A 23407-nucleotide genomic window follows, 5' to 3' on the forward strand; every position below is an offset into this window, starting at 1 on the left:
TACTGTATTGACAGTAGGTCTGAATGATCGTAGTTCAAAATAGTGATGCACAAACTAATCATGCACTTGGTTCTGAAGCCTACCTTTGATATATTATTTTATTTTGTTCAGTGTAGGCCTCTACTTGAATGCATATTCTACAGGCTACCTCGATCCTAAATGTTACCTGTATGTTCAATGTGAATGAATCACACGACTGCTATACAGTTGTTAGTGAATGTTGCACTAAAATGTCACAATGACAATGTTATAATGAATATTGCACTAAAGTACAACTTCAAATGTTACAATAAAGTTACAATATTAATGTTTCAGTACATGTTGTACTAAAGTAACAATGTTAAAATATGTTGATGGTTGTTTTTTGTCTTTGTTCTCAGTATTCCTATCGGTGTTGCATTAGGGTTTTTGATATGTAAAATAGTCACAGGGGAATGTGATGGGGCATTCTAGTAGCAATGCTGGGGACTGCCAGTGAGAGAGTTTTACATGTGTTAACTGGGCTGGGTTATTTAAGAATTTTGATGACTGCATAGGAGAAATATGTTAATTCATTATACATTACATTATCCCATGACCAACCATAAAACACACTTTTTCACCTACTTTTCCATGAAAATGTAAAAAAATAAAAATATGATAGATTATTTCAAAGGATTACTAATGACACAGGATTTGGATATTTTCATGTATGGGAAAAATCGGGATTAAATGGGTTAATATCGGAGTTGTCTCGAGATGGCTATGCATATGAAAGCAGGTAGCATAGCATCTCTCGCCATTTTATACAGGGGGTTGACGTCAACAACCCTCATTAAATATTATTAAAATAATTAGACAACCACCAATCCAAAGAGAGAAATGGGCGGAGCCCAACATGCCTCTTTGTGGACAATGACTCCCATTGTTAGGGCGGAGAGAGAAGTATCTTGTCAGTATATCCAAAATCTTTGTTTATACCTTAACGTCTCTTTGGCCGCGCAGTGCAGTCTGGGGCTACGGGCGGTGTTATCAGGGATCCTCCGGACGTCCCTACCTAATTGATGTTGACATTTCAAATGGTTAATGTAAGGCTAGGGACGACTCAAGCATTCTGCATAGAACTGACCCTGAGGCGACTGTCGCAACAATCTACTTGAAATGGTGAGTTTTCAAGAAAGCTTGCCTGTAGTTTCTAGGAACATTTTTGTATTTAAGGAGACTAACGTTTTTGGGAATGTGGTATTATTGAATCAGCAGCCTTATTTTTGGTTTAGTTTACCGAATAACTTGATAGCTAGCTTTTGCTAGGCTAACGCTTTTAGTTAAAGCTAGCTAGCCAAAATTAAGTCAGTATTGTGGCAAACAGAAAATAATATTACAAATGCGTAGTTAACTATAAGTGGTCTTGGTTATGGCAAGTCTGTGGCTAGGCGAGATGCTAACCAGCTAGTTGCATCAGGCTCAGGCTTTTAAATGACGGGAAACAAGGCTTTTGCCAGGCTTGTTGACCAAACAAACAATCTAGAGAACGACTGCCCCCTCGCCTTGAGGATTTCAAATTGAAGGCCGACGGTTGAACTAATCGCATTCTTTCCTAAAACAGAATCCCCATTATAGTGAATGGAGAAATTACGATCTTCGTGGTCAGTATTCGTGAATATATACAAAAACATCTAACATGATCATTTTTCCAAAAATCGCTTGTATTTCACCAGATGTATTTCATTAACTTTATCTGTGTGATTTAAAAGTATAATTTAGTTGCTAATTGCAGCCTGTAGTACCTTGTTCGGCCTTCAACGAGATCAAATCAATGTTATGTCACATGCTCCGAATACCTTACCGTTAAATATTTACTTACAAACCCTTAACCGACAATGCAGTTAAGAAAATATTTACTAAATAAAATAAAGTTTATATACAGGGGGTACCGAGTCAATGTGCAGGTTAGTCGAGGTAATTTGTACATGTAGGTAGGGGTAAAGTGACTCAATGAGGGGGCAACACTGGGCTAGCTTGCAACATCACTTCGTATAATAGTTTACAAAATTGCATATGATGTGACCAAGAACTGAGAAGAGGGTGCATCCTAATTGAATACCACAGTATGAGTCATAAAACCTAGCGGTAAAACCTGGAAATGGTTCCAATAGTTTTTTTTCGTTAAGTGTTTTTAGAAATAGTTCATATACGGTGTGTTTCGTGTAAACCTACCCTGGCGTGACTCTGATAACCGTGCAAATCTCTCAGACAAGGTCATTAAAACAAATATTCGCCTGTAATTACCCCCCCAAAAAGCCACATAAGCATTTTGTTATCATACTACACAATCTTGTCGCAAGCTTTGACATCAGCCCCAATGAACATTTCTCCATACATACTCATTAAGTAGCAAGTAACCTAACAAATAACGTACATATCGTAGCATTTTTAGTTTCTCGTGTAAATAATTGTTATTGTGCGTATTTTTTTAATGATCTAGCTAACTACCGTAGCATTTTAAAATTACTATAATTTATTAATTACCCTCTTTTTGTAGCGAACCTTTGGTCTCTCCGTTGATCAGAAGCATCTGTGCTATGTACCCGATTGTAACCACAACTCCAATAAGCATACGTGCATTTTTTTAAATCGTTTTCCGACCGCTAAGTGAAAGGCGTCGCTGGAGCCATGTGATAAGGTAAGCCCTGTTTGCTAGCTGCTAACAAGCAATTTTGGTTAGATCAAAGATCTGTTTAGCTAGGTGCTTATGAAAATTTGCTAGATAACCACCGACTAGTGTTAGTTACTTGTACAATGCACGTTACCTTAATTACAAGTTAAAAATAAAGCTAGCATAATGACTGTTGTGACCTTTTTATTGACATGTCTTTAGTGAGCTAGCCAGCTACTTTTTCTCATGTGGTGACATGCTAGCTAGCGTTAGCCCACAAGGGAAGGGATATTTAGCTAGCTGAGACTTTCTAGTTAATGTTAGGCCGGCACCGTGGCAAGAGTAGTTGCTTAGCTAGCATGTCACCACTTAAAACACTGACTACATGAACAGTAAACGGTTAGTTATCTAGCTAAATATCGCCTGGTGGGCTAGCTAGTTAGGCACATTGGTTGGCTACAGGGTAAAGTAACTTTTGGGTCCATCAGCCACTGTGGCAGGTAGATTAAAAATGATTTTTGTTGCCATAATTACATTTAAAAAATGATGACCATGCTATTTAATATTTCTAAAAAATATATATTAGTAAGAATTAATGTGGTATTTTGTCACGAATCAAAATGGCACACAATGTTATGCTACCCTTAAGGGCGGGGGGGTCACCGTGGTAACGAGGCCACTCAACCTGTCACGTGTGAGTTTTGGGTTCTTCACTCTGAAGCAACAGATTCAAACTAATGTTGACAATCAACCAGGCTTGTGAACAAAATAATGTAATTGACCAAGAAACACGACGAAGTCTCACTTTGTCGACTTGAGTAAATTAGACCAACTTTTTTCCCTGTGTGCAGCGCCTCCAAAAATGAATCAAATCAGTACTTCACTCATTGCGCACAGCTCCCCTACCCGGGAATGTTTCTGCGCGAGGTGGGATTTAGGATTTTTGTGCAATTTGCAGCTAGCTATTAAAGAAAACAGCATAAATACTTAAACATATACCTCAGCGTTTTTCTAACCCTAAAACTCACACGTGCTCATACTTGACAAAAAAAATGTTCAGCTAATGTAAAGTTTTCACTGTAGAGACCTGCAAATTGATCACCCGCTAACGTGGATGGTGAAATAGATATTCTTACCTGCCAATACTTAACTTTACCCACATTTGGTGGGTGGCCAGTTTAAATGTTATGCTCTAGTAGGCAAGTTGGCTCTATTAGCTAACGTTGGCTGGCTGGCTCACAAATTACTTGTGACCTCAATGTTTTCCCCATAGGAAACACAAACGGTTTTGTTCAACGAGTGCATCTGCTGTACATGACTAATCATAGTACCTGTGAAGTCAGTTAGAAATGTCAACAGGGATGGAATTTAAGCTAGCCCGATGCTATTACTTTTCAGACTGGGCAATAGACAATGTGCCAAACTAGCCTGACACAGCAGTGACATTTTTCCTTTATAAACATCACATGCCACAGATTTAGGATCTGAATGTAGAAATCACGGCCAGCTGGCCAGTGCACAAAATCCTTATCTTCCATCCCTGAATGTCAGTCCCTTTCAGATGATCCCCCTATCACTCTTAGTCCTCCTTAGTGACTGTATGGCTGAGGTTTTTTAACTTGCCTCTTTAGAATTACTCAGACATACAACTGTATAACTCATCGCAATACTTCACCTCTTTGGGCAAATAGTACCATCGACTGTCCTGATCATCTAGTTGAGCATTCCAGATTCCTCCATCCCAGTAGAAATGTCCCATCCACATAGTAGGATTTTAGATGTGCAGATAGTCAAAAGCCCAGTCTATTTTACTGTAACTATAGTCAAGTCTTGGTTATGGTATTTTAATATACACTACATCACCAAAAGTATGTGGACACCTACTCGTCGAACATCTCATTCCAAAGTCATCAGCATTAATATGCTACTATAACAGCCCCCACTCTTCTGTGAAGGCTTCCCCCTAGATGTTGGAACATTGCTGCAGGGACTTGCTTCTGTTCAGCCATGAGCATTAGTGCAGTCCTGCACTGATGTTAGTTAGGCGATTAGGCCTGGCTCGCAGTCAGCGTTCCAATTCATTCCAAAGGCCTTTGATAGGGTTGAGGGCGGGTGGGTCAGATCCTTTTTTATACTGTTGCCATAAAGTTGGAAGCACATAATTGTATAGAATGTCATTGTATGCTCTAGCGTTAATATTTCCCTTCACTGGAACTAAGGGGCCAAGCCTGAACCATGATAAACAGTCCCAGGCCTTTATTCTCCCTCCACTAAACTTTACAGTTGGGATTATGAATTTGGGCAGGTAGTGTTCTCCAGATTCGTCCGTCAGACTGCCAGATGGAGAAGCGTGATTCATCACTTCAGAGAAGGCTTTACAGCACCCCAGCTGATACTTGGCATTGCACATGGTGATCTTAGGCTTGTGTGCTGCTGTTCGGCCATGGAAACACATTTCATGAAGCTCTCAAGGTTGCTTTCAGAGGCAGTTTGGAACTTGGTAGTGAGTGTTGCAACCAAGGACAGATTGTTACGCGCTTCAGCACTCGGCAGTCCCTACCACTTTGCTGCTTAGCGGTTGCTCCTAGGGGTTTCCACTTCAAAATAACAGCACTTACAGTTAACTGGGGCAGCTCTAGCAGGGCAGAAATGTGGTGACCTGACCTGTTGGAGAAATGGCATACATTGAACGTCACTGAGCTCTTCAGTAAGGCCATTCTACTGCCAATGTTGTCTATGGTTATTGCATGGCTGTGTGCTTAATTTTATACACCTGTCAGCAACAGGTTTGGCTGAAATGGCGGAATCCACTCATTTGAAGGGGTGTCCACATACTTTTGTGTATATATACTGTAGATATGATTTTAGTAATCAACCTAGCTAGTAAAAGTAACTTAACCTGTGGTGTTTTTCAGATGGATGGACTGGAAACCCAGTGACAGCTGTCATTTTCTGGTGGGAAAAAGAAATGGCCCTGTAATTACCAGAAAAGGTAGCACATCCACCATGGCAGAAGAGGAAGATTCAGACTGTTGATTGGGAAACGAGAACAAACGATGATGAATGAGTATTATAAACGATATGTTTTCTGTCCAGATAAAGATGGTGATACAGCATTGAAAAATACCTACCACTGAACAAATGTCTTTGTTTTTCAGTCCAACAGGAGTGCATCCCTCAGGCCATCCGGTGCATGGACATCCTGTGCCAGTGTGATCCAGTTGTGGAGACTCCAGTAAATCGAGCCTGTGGCCGGACAGGTCCGTAACGCATCAAATATGATACAATATTGTGTGAAACATTGAATTTGTAGATGCATCAGAATGTTGACTTTGTACCCATTTTTAAACATAAGGCGTGGCATGCAGAATGTCAGACTCACCCCACGAGAAGCAGTGCATGATCAACGCCACCCTCTGCAAGGGGATCTGCTGGGAGTGATGTACTCTCTCACTCTGGGTGTAATACATAATTTAAACGTCATAGATATAAATTCCGACTGTGCCCATGATAAAATGTAATGCGAGTTGTGAAACTGTGGAGATGCATTCAGACCATCCGTTGTGATTTGAACTTATGATAACTACATTACTTTAGTTGGCTGCTTTGAGGAAAACTTGAATGTAATATAAACTATTCTAGTTGTTTGTGAATGATCTTTATTCATTGTTCACTTCTTTTTCAACAATATCAGATAGTCAGGGATGACCGGGGCCTTCAGCAAGTAAGAAATCATTTAAACATCACAGAAACAGTATAAATTCCCACTGTGCCCATGATAAAGTTAACCACTACTTGCCCTCCAAGACACCTACAACACCTGATGTCACAGGAAGGCAAAAAAGATCCAAGGACAATAACCACCCGGGCCATGACCTGTTCACCCTGCTTCCATCCAGAAGGCGAGGTCAGTACAGGTGCATCGGAGCTGGGACAGAGCGATAGGAGCTGGGACAGAGCGATAGAAGCTGTTTTTCAATCTCAAGGCCATCAGATTGTTCAACAGCCACCACTATCACAGAGGGGGTCGGCTGCCTACCTTCAGACTTGATATCATTGGCTTTAATAAATGGAACACTAGTCACTTTAATAATGCTACTTTAAGCATGTGGCAGGGTAGCCTAATGGTTAGTGTTGGACTAGTAACCGGAAGGTTGCAAGTTCAAATCCCCGAGCTGACAAGGTACAAATCTGTCGTTCTGCCCCTGAACAAGGCAGTTAACCCACTGTTCCTAGGCCGTCATTGAAAGTAAGAATTTGTTCTTAACTGACCTGCCTAGATAAAGGTTAAAAATAAATAAATGTTTACATATCTCGCATTACTCATCTCATATTTATATACTGTATCTTTCAGCATCTTAGCTGCTCTCACTGCTCATCCATATTTTATACTTACATATTCTCATCCCATTCTTTTACTAGGTTGTGTGTATTAGGTTTTGTTGTGGAATTGTTAGATATAACCTGTTAGATACTGCTGTACTGTCGGCTCAAGAAGCATAAGCATTTCTCTACACTCGCAATAACATCTGCTAACCATGTGTATGTGACCAATAACATTTTATTTTACATTACTTTCATTGGCTGCTTTGAGCAAAACTTGTAATGGAACTTGTTTTGTGAACCGTGTGTGTATGAACTATGTGAAATATTTTTGCTGAAAACAGGTACTGGCAGGAGGAGCAATATGAGTCTGCCAGAGTTTGTCATGTTATGGAGGCTTTGGTGGTCCACACAATGAAGCAGGTGTCCCTTCCAGTGATGTGGAGCTTGATCTTGGACCTGATGCTAGTAAGGATGGTGTTCAGAGGCTGAAATATCCTCCTTGATATAGAAATCCTTCGACTTCACTGCCTCAATGGTAAGGTCCCTTGCACCATTGGGACACTTTACCTATACCACTACTGTGGTGCCCACCAGACCATCCGGTGAGGATCCCAGACCCTGTGACCCATAGCCCTGACTCCTGCACATCCATCCCTGTGGCCATTTTTAATGCATTGATGTGCTCTTTGTTATCTGTGGCCCATTGTAGACGACACCCCATCCAATGACTGAACACCTTGAAATGCATTCGTTGTAAGGAATGTGCTTTATAAATAAAGTATGATTTGATTGACATTACAGCTGTAGAATATTTAATAAACTAACTTTCACATGAGGACAAGTTAAGTTTATCGATAATTTTTTTAAATTGATAACTTGGGATTTTATCACTTGACATGTCATATAGTGGGAAGGATCCTATAAATCAAGATTGTTAATGCATGTACCACTACTAATAGATCAATAGTGTGCCCGTTTGTAGATTTGTCTCTGGTCATGAAAATAGAGGCTAATGTCTAAACATCCCATTTTGAATGTCAATATGATTTTTAGATATTTATATTGAGTTATTACTTCGTCTGGTATCTGGGGTAATCTGGTTAATGATTATATAATTAAATGGCTCTTTCGTTATGTTAACAGCTGTATAGAACACATTGTATGGCTAAAATGCACTTCTCCACATGGCAAGCCTTTATATTGGTCTTCTCCCCTTTTAATGCTCTTATGCTTATCCTTAAAAATGCTATAAGGGCTGAAATGGCCAAGTCGACATACTGCATAAACAATTATCTAGGCTGAGTAAAACAATCCTGTAATCTACTGCTGTGCTAACTAGTTAGCTAAAGTGTAGTCCGTGGCTAGTTAAAAACAGAAGGGGGACAAATTAATGGATTGGACACAGGTCTCTGATCTTGCTGGTGAACGGTAGCTGACCGTGTCGGCTAGAGATGACGTGCAGGAATTTGTGGTCTTGCTCAGGTCTTCTCTTTTGGTAATTAGCGTTTCACATATTAAAAAAATTAAGAGGCGAATATATTGATACAACTCACCTTGTCTGAGAGAGATTTTAATGGTTATCAAAATGTCCCACTTGGGTAAGCCTACACGAAATACAGACCTTTTTTTAAAAATATGAAGTAGTTCTAAAATCCCAAACGCATAAACGATTGGAACCATTACCGGGTTTTACCGCTAGGTTTTATGTGTGTGTTGGACTATATTGCAACCCGAGTATGGGCGAATGGGTGTCCAGGAAAGTATTTGGCGTGTTGAAAGTGGGTGTGTCGAAGAACTTTGCTGCAATAGGTTAGGACGGTTTTCATTTAAAGTTTTTAAATCATCAATTTCTTAGCGCGCAACTACAGTACATGGAGCTACCGTACCACGAGAGTTTGGCCTTTTAAACCAGAGGATGTCTTGAGTCATATTTCACTGTTTTACACTAATTTGTAAATAGTTATAAAACTGACGATTGTTAATTTTTTATTTATGTTTGGTGTACTCTTGTTTCATGCGTTTGTGTGCTTACTGTGACTGTAACCCTGATATTGGTTTATTGGGATCACACCATTGCAGGACAGTAGTGCTTGTCAAGTGGGAGTGAAGGGCACTGTCCAGGTGTTGGTATTCATGACCTCCCCATTGAGTAGTGGACTGTATGTTGGATATTTATCAAGGTGACATCTAGATAGTAATCAATATTAGTTATTAGTTATTTCTTGTGTAGGTATTCCTACTTGAAATAAAATTGTGTGAGAGAACAAAATCGCCACATTAGCTACTGCCGGCGACACGACCGTGATACCAAGTAGTAAAGGACTGTCCATTTGCCATATGTAAATTCTCACCGATCATACGGGAAATGCCGCAGACTTCCCGACAGGTAAGGAAGCACCTCAAGTCGCCTGCGTATCTACTCGTCGTGCAACCAATCAGACTCGCAAAACATTGAGTGGCAACAAATCTGCCCAGTTAGCTGATAAGCTTTCCATACACCCACTCTGTTCGACACGCCAATACTCTGGTCGCCATATTGGGCTACAGCTACCCATACTTGAAAGCTCTGCCATGTAGCAAGATAGTGACACGCTGAAATGACACTTCCTGATCTTCAAACGGGCCACTGAGAATTGTCATATGAAACAATGGGGTGATGACATCAATGGCTTCCTCCATATTTTTTACAGAGTTAAGTGGCAAGCTAGCCAGCGTGATAGACTTGACACTTGGCTAGTATTGCCAATTATTAAAGAATGATCAAACATCTTCAGTGTAGGCAGAGCAAACTCGTTTTGGTGATTTCTGGTATATCATTCAAATATATCAATCACAGCATGTTTTTGGACGGATGCAGCTGTTTTCACCTGATTAAGTACTATACCATTGGAAATTAATGTTGAAAGTTAAATTTATATTTCAAAAACGTAGGTTGAAAATGATGCTGTTTCTACTTCCTGTTGACAAGACATTTTGAAAAATAGCCCAATGTCAAAACACAGTTTTAAAGTGTCCAAATCATTAACTAATATGTATCTACACAGTGCATTCTGAAAGTATTCAGACCCCTTGACCTTTTCCACATGTTGTTACGTTACAACTCTATTTAAAAAATATTTGGAAATGCACACACCTGTCTATAAAAGGTCCCACTTTGTAAGGTCCCACAGCTGACAGTGCATATCAGAGCAAAAACCAAGCCATGAGATCAAAGGACTTGTCTGTAGAGCGCCGAGACAGGATTGTGTCGAGGCACATATCTGGGGAAGGGTACCAAAACATTTCTGCAGCATTGAAGGTGCCCAACACAACAGTGGGGGACCTTCGGAGCTCTACGGACAATTAGAAAGACAAGTGTGTGCCTTTCTGTATCATGTCCAATCAATTGAATTTACCACAGGTGGACTCCAATCACGTTGTAGAAATAACTCTAGGATGATCAATGAAAACAGGATGCACCTGAACTAAATTTCGAGTCTCATAGCAAAGGCTCTGAATACGTTTGTATATATGTTTTTTATTTTTAATACATTAGCAAAACAAATCTAAAACCCTGTTTTCTCTTTGTCATTATGGGAGATTGAGTATTTTTTATTAAATCCATTTTAGAGTACGGTTGTAACGTAACAAAATGTGGAAAAAGTCAAGGGGTATGAATACTTTCCGAATGCTCTGTGTGTGTGCATCCCGGAGTCGCCTCTTCACTGTTGACTTTGAGACTGGTGTTTTGCGGGTACCATTTAATGAAGCTGCCAGTTGAGGACTTGTGAGGCGTTTGTTTCTCAAACTAGACACTCTAATGTACTTGTCCTCTTGCTCAGTTGTGCACCGGGGCCTTACACTCCTCTTTCTATTCTGGTTAGGGACAGTTTGTGCTGTTCTGTGAAGGGGGTAGTACACAGCGTTGTACGAGATCTTCAGTTTCTTGGCAATTTCCCGCATGGAATAGCCTTCATTTCTCAGAACAAGAATAGACTGACAAATTTCAGAACAAAGTTCTTTGTTTCTGGCCATTTTGAGCCTGTAATCGAACCCACAAATGCTGATGCTCCACATACTCAACTAGTCTAAAGAAGGACAGTTTTATTGCTTTTTCTATCAGAACCGGTTTCAGCTGTGCTAACATAATTGCAAAAGGGTTTTCTAATGATCAATTAGCCTTTTAAAATGATGAACTTGGATTAACTAACACAAAGTGCCATTGGAACACAAGAGTGATGGTTGCTGATAATGGGCCTCTGTATGTCTATTTATATATTCCATAAATAATCAACTGTTTCCAGCTACAATAGTCATTTGCAACATTGACAATATCTACACTATGTTTCTGATCAATTTTATGTTATTTAAACGGAAAAAAAGTGCTTTTCTTTAAAAAACAAGGACATTTCTAAGTGACCCCAAACCTTTCAACGGTAGTGTATATACACTGCTCAAAAAAATAAAGGGAACACTTAAACAACACAATGTAACTCCAAGTCAATCACACTTCTGTGAAATCAAACTGTGCACTTAGGAAGCAACACTGATTGACAATACATTTCACATGCTGTTGTGCAAATGGAATAGACAACAGGTAGAAATTATAGGCAATTAGCAAGACACCCCCAATAAAGGAATGGTTCTGCAGGTGGTGACCACAGACCACTTCTCAGTTCCTATGCTTCCTGTCTGATGTTTTGGTCACTTTTGAATGCTGGCGGTGCTTTCACTCTAGTGGTAGCATGAGACGGAGTCTACAACCCACACAAGTGGCTCAGGTAGTGCAGCTCATCCAGGATGGCACATTAATGCGAGCTGTGGCAAGAAGGTTTGCTGTGTCTGTCAGCGTAGTGTCCAGAGCATGGAGGCGCTACCAGGAGACAGGCCAGTACATCAGGAGACGTGGAGGAGGCCGTAGGAGGGCAACAACCCAGCAGCAGGACCGCTAACTCCACCTTTGTGCAAGGAGGAGCACTGCCAGAGCCCTGCAAAATGACCTCCAGCAGGCCACAAATGTGCATGTGTCTGCTCAAACGGTCAGAAACAGACTCCATGAGGGTGGTATGAGGGCCCGACGTCCACAGGTGGTGGTTGTGCTTACAGCCCAACACCGTGCAGGACGTTTGGCATTTGCCAGAGAACACCAAGATTGGCAAATTCGCCACTGGCGCCCTGTGCTCTTCACAGATGAAAGCAGGTTCACACTGAGCACATGTGACAGACGTGACAGAGTCTGGAGACGCCGTGGAGAACGTTCTGCTGCCTGCAACATCCTCCAGCATGACCGGTTTGGCGGTGGGTCAGTCATGGTGTGGGGTGGCATTTCTTTGGGGGGCCGCACAGCCCTCCATGTGCTCGCCAGAAGTAGCCTGACTGCCATTAGGTACCGAGATGAGATCCTCAGACCCCTTGTGAGACCATATGCTGGTGCGGTTGGCCCTGGGTTCCTCCTAATGCAAGACCATGCTAGACCTCATGTGGCTGGAGTGTGTCAGCAGTTCCTTCAAGAGGAAGATATTGATGCTATGGACTGGCCCGCCCGTTCCCCAGACCTGAATCCAATTGAGCACATCTGGGACATCATGTCTCGCTCTATCCAGACTGTCCAGGAGTTGTCGGATGCTTTAGTCCAGGCCACCTCATCAGGAGCATGCCCAGGCGTTGTAGGGAGGTCATACAGGGACGTGGAGGCCACACACACTACTGAGCCTCATTTTGACTTGTTTTAAGGACATTACATCAAAGTTAGATCAGCCTTTAGTGTGGTTTTCCACTTTAATTTTGAGTGTGACTCCAAATCCAGACCTCCATGGGTTGATACATTTGATTTCCATTGATAATTTTTGTGTGATTTTGTTGTCAGCACATTCAACTATGTAAAGAAAAAAGTATTTAATAAGAATATTTCATTAATTCAGATCTAGGATGTGTTATTTTAGTGTTCCCTTTATTTTTTTGAGCAGTGTATATTCTAGGCCTATAGCCTAACACTCGGCCTATAGGCTATGCCTACTAGGGTTGAGTATGTGCCCACTATTTTACAAATGTTCCATCCGTAGAAAACATCACTTTTCTCCTTGGTAACCTGGTATTTCTGGCCTAAACCGGAAGTGTCATTCAAAAGCAATCTAAATAGGCCTATGTCTGGATTTGATTAGCGCTTTAATCGAAAATTAAAGCCTGATGCTACCTGAGCCTGATGAGTCATACATTAAATACATTTAATGAGCCCAAGTCCAAAAAAGCCCAAATGATTGTGTCGTTATCCAATAGGCTACATATATAATATTTGTTGCTACTGCACATTATGCAAGACAGAAAAACATAAAAGCCCATAGATGTAGCCAGCTGTATGGTCTCTTGGGTAAATAAATTACACTTGCTCTAGTATGCTAATCTTTTTGAGTGTGAACTGTATTACTGTACTGTATTGTATCATACTGTATTATATGGAGGGGAATTACACACGTCCTGTGGTTTAAGCATTGTTGTGGACTTAGAACCAATTTTGTTGTTTCTCTATTTAAAAAAGTGTGAAACTTGAAAATCAATCCAAATCTGAAACCTAGAATGAAATAATGGAATTAGGCCAAAAATGAAACCCATTTTATATGTTCCTGGGTTAGTTTATATATTTTGCCAAAATAAAAATGAACTACAGTAACTGCTGGCATTTCATTTTTCCCACTGTACTGAAACCGAACCGTGACCCCAAAACAACAATACATACCGAACCATGGGTTCGGCGATCCATTACATCCCTAGACCTACTGCCCTAACCTCATTCCTACAGAACTGTTCTTATTTGGTTAATGTTGCATGGCATAAATCTTTTTAAGTCATGTTAAAATAATTATTTGATTCGTAGATCTCGGCTTGCTTTTTGACTGCTAAAGTAATCTTGACTCAGAAAAGGTTGGTGACTGTAATGAACACGATGGTATACAGAGAGCTGGTTTCAAGCGCAGGGCGCAGAAGGTGTTTATTTGTAAAGGACCACAGGAGGAGGCAGGTAGTTGGGTCCAGGGGCAGGCAGAAGGTCATACACAGGGGTCCAAAAAAGACGACAGTACAGGCAGGGAAAAGGCTAGTAACGTCATCCGGGAGATCAGGCAATAGGTTGATAACAGAAAATCTGATAGGCTAATGTACAGGCAGGGAATAGGGAAAAGGCATCATTAGTGAGGAAGGCAAAAACTATCATACAAGGGAGGATTAAATTACTGGGGGAAACAGAGCTCCATTGCCATCGATAAACACACAGTTTCATCAGCAGTCCGGGTGGCTGGTCTCAGACGTTCACGCAGGTGAAGAAGCTAGATTTGGAGGTCCTGGGCTGGCATGGTTACATGTGGTTTGCGGTTGTGAGGCCGGTTGGACCTACTGCCAAATTCTCTAAAATGACGTTGGAGGCAGCTTATGGTAGAGAAATGAACATTCAATTCTCTGGCAACAGCTCTGGTGGACATTTCTGCAGTCAGCATGCCAATTGCACGCACCCTTAAAACTTGAGACATTTGTGGTATTGTGTTGTGTCACAAAACTGCACATTTTATAGTAGCCTTTTTTAATGTCCCCAGCACAAGGTGCACCTGTTTAATGATCATACTGTTTAATCAGCTTCTTTTTGTTGTTGTTGAATATTACATTTTTGCATTTTCCAATTAAGAACATTCAAAACTAAAATGAGAAGACAGACAACAATATAACAACGTTATAATAGCATTAAAGACAACAAACACAAATTTAAATGCAAAAAATATATATTAAAAGAAGAGACATGGTCACCTTTAGTAGGCTACATATTATACATTAAGTGTGAAACATTACATGAGGATTATACAGAGATGCAATCAATGTGATGTGAGGGGAGACTCTCCATAAAATCCATAAAGGTCGTTGTCAAATTCTGTAAAATGCCTCTGACTTATTCTTCAAGCACTAAGTAAATTTCTCCAGTGGGATACAACTATTAACTTCAGATAGCACATTGCAACTGGCAGGGGGGTATCTGATATCCATTTCAAGGCAATACATTTCTTAGCAGCAATCACTTGCTAAATTTCTGTTAGCTTTATAGTATGACTTTGCCTAAGATTGGAATTAGTAAAGTTACCCAGTAGACAGACTTCAGGGTCTGAAGGGAATGCAGCCCCATGAATTGAGTATATGGTATCACATACCCCTTGCCAGAAATTGTGTAGTTTTGAACACTGCCAAGTGGAATGGAGGAATGTTCCTTCATCTGAGCCACATCTAAAACATAGGGAGGAGATACCAGGATTTAACTTGTGCAATCTAGATGGGGTGACATAGAGCGGATGGAGGAAATTAAACTGGATCTGTCTGTATCTGGAGTTCAATGTGGATGTAACACCGTCCCTGCATAGGTCACTCCATAGTCCCTCTTCAAGATTAAGACCCATATCTTTTCCCATCTAAGATGTTTATCTAGCTCAGCCAGTGGTAATCCTGACATGAGAGCATCGTAAACAAAGGAAATGGCAACTGCTCAGCATCCGACCGTAAGGCGCAACAGAGGGAAGTGCGTACAGCCCAGTACATCACTCGGGCCAAGCTTCCTGCCATCCAGGACCTATTTATTAGGCGGTGTCAGAGGAAGGCCCAAAAAATTGTCAAAGACTCCAGTCACCCAAGTCATAAACTGTTCTATCTGCTACCACATGGCAAGCGGTACCAGAGCGCCAAGTCTAGGTCCAAAAGGCTCCTTAACAGCTTCTACCCCCAAGCCATAAGACTGCTGAACAGCTAATCAAATGGAACCCGGACTATTTGCATAACCCCCCCCCCCCCCCCCCCATTGTTTTTACACTGCTGCTACTCGCTGTTTATTATCTATGCATAGTCACTTTACCCCTACCTTCATGTACAAATTACCTCGACTAACCTGTACCTCCACACATTGACTCGGTGACCGTAATTAAAGGTCAGTTTGTCCATGCTAACCCTAGGAGTTTTGCCGTGCCAGATAAACCATCTGGTCAGCTTGTCGAGAGAGTAAAAAAATGCTGCAAGCACAGGGATTGGGGAGAGATTGAAATCTGGGCAGAACATTCGTTTTTAATTACATGAATTCTACCCAGTGGAGTGAGAGGCAAGTCAATCCATTTACACATGTCACCCGCCACCTTTTGCAACAAGCCGGACAGATTGAGTTTATAGAGGTTCTTCATGTTATTATGTGAAGCCCATAGGCGACCATCTAAAATAAATCTTATGCTTGATGGTCAAAGACAGACAACGGTAAGATTTTGCTTATATAAAACACAGTTCTCAATCATTGGTCATTAACATGATCTACAGTGGCTTTGCGAAAGTATTCACCCCCCTTGGCATTTTTCCTATTTTTTTGCCTTACAACCTGGAATTAAAATAGATTTTTTGGGGCGGGTTTGTATGATTTCATTAACACAACATGCCTACCACTTTGATGAAGCAAAATATTTTTTATTGTGAAACAGACAAGAAATAAGACAAAAAAACAGAAAACTTGAGCATGCATAACTATTCACCCCCCCAAAGTCAATACTTTGTAGAGCCACCTTTTTCAGCAATTACAGCTGCAAGTCTCTTGGGGTATGTCTATATAAGCTTGGCACATCTAGCCATTGGGATTTTTGCCCATTCTTCAAGGCAAAACTGCTCCAGCTCCTTCAAGTTGGATGGGTTCCACTTGTGTAACAGCAATCTTTAAGTCATACCACAGATTCTCAATTGGATTAAGGTCTGGGCTTTGACTAGGCCATTCCAAGACATTTAAATGTTTCCCCTTAAACTACTCAAATGTTGCTTTAGCAGTATGCTTAGGGTCATTGTCCTGTTGGAAGATGAACCTCTGTCCCAGTCTCAAATCTCTGGAAGACTGAAACAGGTTTCCCTCAATAATTTCTCTGTATTTAACACCATCCATCACTCCCTCAATTCTGACCAGTTTCCCAGACCCTTTTGATGAAAAACACCCCCACAGCATGATGCTGCCACCACCATGCTTCACTGTGGGGATGGTGTTCTCAGGGTGATGAGAGGTGTTGGGTTTGTGCCAGACAGCGTTTTCCTTTATGGCCAAAAAGCTCAATTTTAGTCTCATCTGACCAGAGTACCTTCTTCCATGTGTTTGTGGAGTCTCTCACATGCCTTTTGGCGAACACCAAACATGTTTGATTATTTTTGTCTTTAAGCAGTAGCTTTTTCCTGGCCACTCTTCCGTAAAGCCCAGCTCTGTGGAGTGTGGTCCTATGGACAGATACTCCAATCTCCTCGGTGGAGCTTTGCAGCTCCTTCAGGATTATCTTTGGTCTCTTTGTTGCCTTTATTATTAATGCCCTCCTTGCCGGGTCCGTGAGTTTTGGTGGGCCGCCCTCTTATGGCAGGTGTGTTGTGGTGCCATATTCTTTAAATGTTTTAATAATGGATTTGATGGTGCTCCGTGGGATGTTCAAAGTTTCTGATATTTTTTTTATAACCCAACACTGATCTGTACTTCTCCACAACTTTGTCCTTGACCTGTTTGGAGAGCTCCTTGGTCTTCATGGTGCCCCTTGCATAGTGGTGTTCCTTTCAGAACAGTATACTGAGGTCATGTGACACTTAGATGTGACACTTAGATTGCACACAGGTGGACTTTATTGAACTAATTATGTGACTTCTGAAGGTAATTGGTTGCACCAGATCTTATTTAGGGGCTTCATAGCAAAGGGGCTGAATGCATATGCATGCACCACTTTTACAATATTTTGAATTTTCTGAAACAAGTCATTTTTATAATTTCACATCACCAATTTTGACTATTTTGTGTATTTCCATTACATGACATCCAAATAAAAATCTATTTAAAATACAGGTTGTAATGAAACAAAATAGGAATAACGCCAAGAGAGATTAATCCTTTTGCAAGGCACTGTAAAAGCAAGTTTACAAACCGTGCCTAAACCGAACGATTCCAAAACACAAAAGACATATGGCTATTCGACCCTATCAAAGGCTTTTTCGGTGTTGAGGGAGACTGCAACACTAGGTATTTTGTTTTTGTTAGCAAGGTGAATTATACCAAAATATCCTTCTGAGATTATTGGAGGACGATCAATTAATTATGAAGAGTCTGATCTGTCTGATCTTTGTTTCTGGGCATTTTGAGCCTGTAATAGAACCCGCTAATGCTCCAGATACTCAACTAGTCTAAGGAAGACCAGTTTTATTGCTTCTTTAATCAGGACAACAGTTCTCAGCTGTGCTAACATAATTGGAGAATCTAAAATCTAAAATATATTTTGATTTGTTTAACACTTTTTTACTTATCTATTTTCTACTTAACACTTAATTTGTCAGCCTAAAATGTATTTTATGGGCTGTATCATGTATCATGAGTCATAATTGGGTCACTCATAATGCTGAAATAACTCTCTCCAGGCTTACTAAATGCTAACCTGTTGATGTGCACTGTATTTGTGTGTATACTTAACCAACACCTTCTCCTGTGGTGTATTCATTACTCAGAGTCTGTTGCAAAACATGCTGTCTGTTGCAAAACGTTTTGCAACAGAAACCGTTTACTCCAAACATTTCTTTTTTAATTGGACAAATTCAGGTAGGTCCCTCACAGTTTCATTCCGTTAGCTCTGTTTGCTTCCGTTTGTCTCGTAAACGGTAAACGGTAAACGGTAAACGGTTTGCATTGCAAGATGTAATTAATAATTAATTAATACACCCCTATTATTTCCTCTCTCTCAGGATGTGTTCCTTATAATCCGGCGTCAGAAGACCACCATTTTCACAGATGCCAAAGAGTCCACCACCGTCTACGAGCTGAAGCGCATTGTAGAGGGAATTCTCAAGAGAGAGCCTGAGGAACAGAGGCTCTTCAAGGTATCACAGGTTCTACCTTAGTAGTGAGTTGGGTTGAGGTGGAGTTACGCGATTATTAATACACTACACCTGCTCGTCCAACATCTCATTCCAAAATCATGGACATTAATATGGAGTTGGTCCCCCCTTTACTGCTATAACAGCCTCCACTCTTCTGGGAAGGCTTTACACTAGATGTTGGAACATTGCTGCAGGGACTTGCTTCAATTGAGCCTCTTGAACATTAGTGAGGTCGGACACTGATGTTGGGCGATTAGGCCAGGCTCGCAGTTGGCATTCCAATTTATCCCAAAGGTGTTCAATGGGGTTTAGGTCAGGGCTCTGTAGGCAGTGGTGTAAAGTATTTCAGTAAAAGTTATTTAAAATACTACTCATGTAGTTTTTTTGGGTATCTGTACTTTACTTCACTATTTATATTTTTGACTACTTTTACTTCACTACATTCTGAAAGAAAATAATGTACTTTATACTCCACACATTTTCCCTGACACCCAAAAGTACTCATTCCATTTTGAATGGCTAGCAGGACAAGAAAATTGTCATATTCATATACTTATCAAGAGAACATCCCTGGTCATCCCTATTGCCTCTGATCTGGCATTGCGCACAAATTGTTTGTCGGGAGCTTCATGAAAATCATTTTCATTTCATGAAGCTCCCGACAAAAATGATTGTACTGACGTTGCTTCCAGAGGCAGTTTGGAACACGGTAGTCAGTGTTGCAACCAAGGAAAGACGATTTTTATGCTCTACACGTTACAGCACTCGGCGGTCCCGTTCTGTGAGCTTGTGTGGCCTACCACTTATTGGCTGAGCCGTTGTTGCTCCTAGACGTTTCCACTTCACAATAACAGCACTTACATTTGACAAGGGCAGCTCCAGCAGGGCAGAAATTTGACGAACTGACTTGTTTTAAAGGTGGCATCCTATGATGGTGCTACGTTGAAAGTCACTGAGCTCTTTAGTATGGTCCATTCTACTGCCAATGTTTGTCTATGGAGATTGCATGGCTGTGTGCTTGATTTTATACACATGTCAGCAATGGGTGTGGCTGAAATAGTCGAATCCACACATTTTGGCCATGTAATGTGTTTTTGTTAGCTATATTATTTTTCAAGAGGGATCTCCATCTCACCAGAAAGTTAACTTCTTTAACTTATATCAAATGTGAGCTAGCCTCAGTTTAAACAGTCAAGTAAATGTAAAAAAAATAATAAAAAATCTGCTTTTGGGTCCACCACCAACAGTGTCAGATTTAGTCGTCACTTTACAACATAATTTAGTGTCTCATGAATTTCAGTAACATTAGCAAATATAATCATCTCTTTCTTTCCCCAGGATGACCAGTTGCTAGAAGACAGTAAAACTCTTGGCGATTGCGGCTTCACCAACCAGACTGCAAGACCTCAGGCCCCATGCACTGTTGGACTGGCTTTCCGAATGGGTGGTACATTCATTTACACTAACTACTCCTCCAGCTACTTTACCAGTCCCAGTGTAGTCCCCCTCTATTGGATTTGGATTAGTTATGCAAGATTTGAGAGCTTCAGGCTCCTCTGATTTTTAAATATTCTTATCTAACAAGGTACAGGGTGCGTTTAAAAAACAGCAACTCGATTGTTTATAATGAGAGCAGTACGTTTGGGGAGGGGCTAGGATTTTGTTGTGCTGTCCTTCAGGAAAGTTGGGGACGTTAAGGATCTTCCAATTGAAAACGAAGATTAGATATAGACAGGTGTGCTTTGACTGTTTGATTAGTCAGTTGACCAGTGAATGAACTGTTTTTTTTTTACCTTTATGTAACCAGGCAAGTCAGTTAAGAACAAATTCTTATTTTCAATGACGGCCTAGGAACAGTGGGTTAACTGCCTGTTCAGGGGCAGAACAACAAATTTGTACCTTGTCAGCTCGGGGGTTTGAACTTGCAACCTTCCGGTTACTAGTCCAACGCTAGTCCAGCTACTACTGACCACCGTTTCAGTCTGTTGTCCTCTGTTGTCCTCAGTAGGCTGTAATGTTAGTACGCTGTGTTATTGAGCCCCCTTTCTTTCTCCCCTCTTCAGATGAGATGTTTGAGCAGCTGCAGGTGGGGGCATTCTCCAGCCCTCCAGAGCTCCCTGACGTCATGAAACCCCAAGACTCTGGCAGCACTGCCAACGAACAGACTGTGCAGTGATGGAGGGAGGCATGGAGGGATCGGGGATGGGAGAGGGCTGTCTACAAAAACAGCCAAGGAGGTATATAGGTGGCAGGGTAGAGGATATGTACCATAATTTTGGGTTAAGATGGGATGGGGCATGTGTAACCAAACCAGGTTACTACCAACCACCTTCACCTTAACCGAACACTCCTGGATCCCTGTGAATGCTTTGCAAACAGCAGTTACTTTATGATAAGAACCCCCCCTTCCTTGCTCCCCAGCCTTCTTGTCAGGTGTACCATTCTGTTCAAACACTTTGGGAATGAGTCTGACACATGAGTGTCAGGCTCAAATTCTCTCATTTGAATGAATAACTCTGTGTTGGTTTTGAGTGTGACTCTGTGTGTGTGTGTGCAGGGTGTGAAATTCACTTTTTGGTCCACCAGACGTAGTGGTTGGTGGATGCCCGAATTTTACCAGCCACTCACATTTTTCACCAGCCACATTTCCCCCTGAAAAAATGTAAATCACAGAAAAGACTGTACCCCATCATGCTTTCACCACTGTAGCGTTGAGATTCTATTTTCCAGAGTTGACACGCATTTTCACACTTAAATGTTTTTTTTTACATGTGGGCTTTGGATTTAGAAAAGAAAAATGCACTCAAATGCTCTGTATAAACCACCCGCCAATGTGTCTGGTAAGAATAGACATTATTCCAGGCAATGCCAAACTACCAGCATGTGGTTGGTGTTAATTTACCACCCTGTATAAGTGTTAGATAATTATTGTTCTTACTATTACTGTTCTTAAAGGAAAAATCTACCCAAAACCGCTAATTCTTATAATTTACAGTGTTAAAAGAACACTATGTGAGAACAATATTTTAAATTTTGTCGTTATAATAAGGTTGGTAGCAAGAGGTGGAAATCGTTGTGGAAATCTGTTGCAGCTCAAGTCGACTACAAAACCCCCAATGGAATGGTCTCTATGGGCTGGCTACAGTAGCTAGGTAGGTAGCTAGGTAGCTAGCAAGCAAGCAAACGTAGCTACATACAATAATACCAAAGTCAATATCAGCATGTGAAGTAGCTAGTTATCTGTAAATTCGCCTAAAGAAACTGCACTATCAATTTAGGAATCTACAATATCACCATGTTCAACATGCAGATCGATGTGCCTCACAGAGGTCTGACATTCGCAACGGCACCATGCAATACTCCCTGGACTGAAGAGGCAGACAAATATGAGAAATGTGCTGGACCCTCTGAAATTACACATTTCTCGAGGTAGGATTGTTGCTAAATTATGATCAGTGGTTAATTTAAGAGAAGACTACCCCTTGCGTTATGACACCGGGAAGTATTGAAATCTGACGTATGATAGATGTTTTCGCGATCTGAAAGTCATATTCCTATTAACTTCCAGTGTAATGAGAGCGGCTTTATCGCAATGCTATGTCTTACCGGCCAAATTCCTGCCTGCTTGAACGGAAATAGCTCAGATAAACAAGATAACATGATAAGACCCTGGTAATCGATAGAACATCGCTCAGAGATGCACAAAAACATTCAAAATGGGTGAAACTTTCCTTTAAAATGGCAAAGTAGCATTTGTGTGTAACAAACAATGTACTGGAAAAAAATGTGCATGGGTTAGGAGTTAAACGTTAAAACGTGCAAACATGCATGAGAGAATCCCATTGTAAAGAACAAGAAAAAAGACTAACGCTAAAATCTCCACCATCTTATAGTCTTTCATCATAAATTATCTTCGTGTTCCTCAGTTCTCTTCTCTGGGCTACATTCAAAATAGTCGTGGATGTTGTGGAACGGTTGCAGATAGAATTGTCATGAATAGATCTGACGTGATGGCTTATTTTACACAAAGAGCAGCATGTTTGTTCCACATCATATATTATTATCTGAACACACAGTTCCAGTGTGCTTTTCTGAATAGATTTCTTTTCACACTTAGACCTGGAAGGAAAACTAATTTACACTGTAAGGTAAATGCTGTTCTACTTCATTATAGCATCGTTATAGTTTATTTTATGTAATGTGGAAATTCTTACATTTTCAGCCCCTTCACTCTTGTTTGTTTGCACTGAGACCAAATGCTTGGAACTCCTGGACTAAGCAGGAGAACCGGTTGGTTGAGGACATCTTTTTGTGACATTTAAAGCAAAACTTTGCAAAAGATGTTATCAGCATTGGACTGGTCTTTGGGGTGGCCTGCCATACATCAGGTCATGTGACATCAGTTTCCGCCCCAAATGAAAAAACATAGACTGTAACTGTGAGCTTAAATAAACATTTGTTTATTTTCTATTCAATTGTCAGTATTTCAATGTTTATATAACTTACTAGTGGCATACCTAATACATGACTAACATTTAGTTGAGGAATGTCATTGTAAACCATAGTCAGTCATGCTCATTG

General features: G+C 40.8%; 1 protein-coding gene across 2 annotated transcripts; it reads left to right on the forward strand.

The window, feature by feature from the left end:
• The first annotated feature begins 863 nt into the window (after positions 1-863).
• Positions 864-23296, forward strand: LOC139368272 (elongin-B-like). Of its 2 annotated transcripts, XR_011626941.1 has the most exons (5): positions 864-1143; positions 18692-18826; positions 20165-20273; positions 20890-21978; positions 22063-23296. XR_011626941.1 is itself a non-coding variant. In XM_071106998.1 (4 exons), the coding sequence occupies exons 1-4, from the start codon at positions 1141-1143 to the stop codon at positions 21000-21002; spliced, it is 360 nt and encodes a 119-aa protein (XP_070963099.1). In that variant the 5' UTR covers positions 889-1140; the 3' UTR covers positions 21003-23296. The 2 variants fall into 2 exon arrangements, 1 of the variants encoding a protein (XP_070963099.1); XM_071106998.1 differs by having other exon boundaries at positions 889-1143; positions 20890-23296.
• The last annotated feature ends 111 nt before the right edge of the window (positions 23297-23407 follow it).

This window comes from Oncorhynchus clarkii, chromosome 16, assembly GCF_045791955.1.
Source record: "Oncorhynchus clarkii lewisi isolate Uvic-CL-2024 chromosome 16, UVic_Ocla_1.0, whole genome shotgun sequence".
Classification (NCBI taxonomy): domain Eukaryota; kingdom Metazoa; phylum Chordata; class Actinopteri; order Salmoniformes; family Salmonidae; genus Oncorhynchus; species Oncorhynchus clarkii.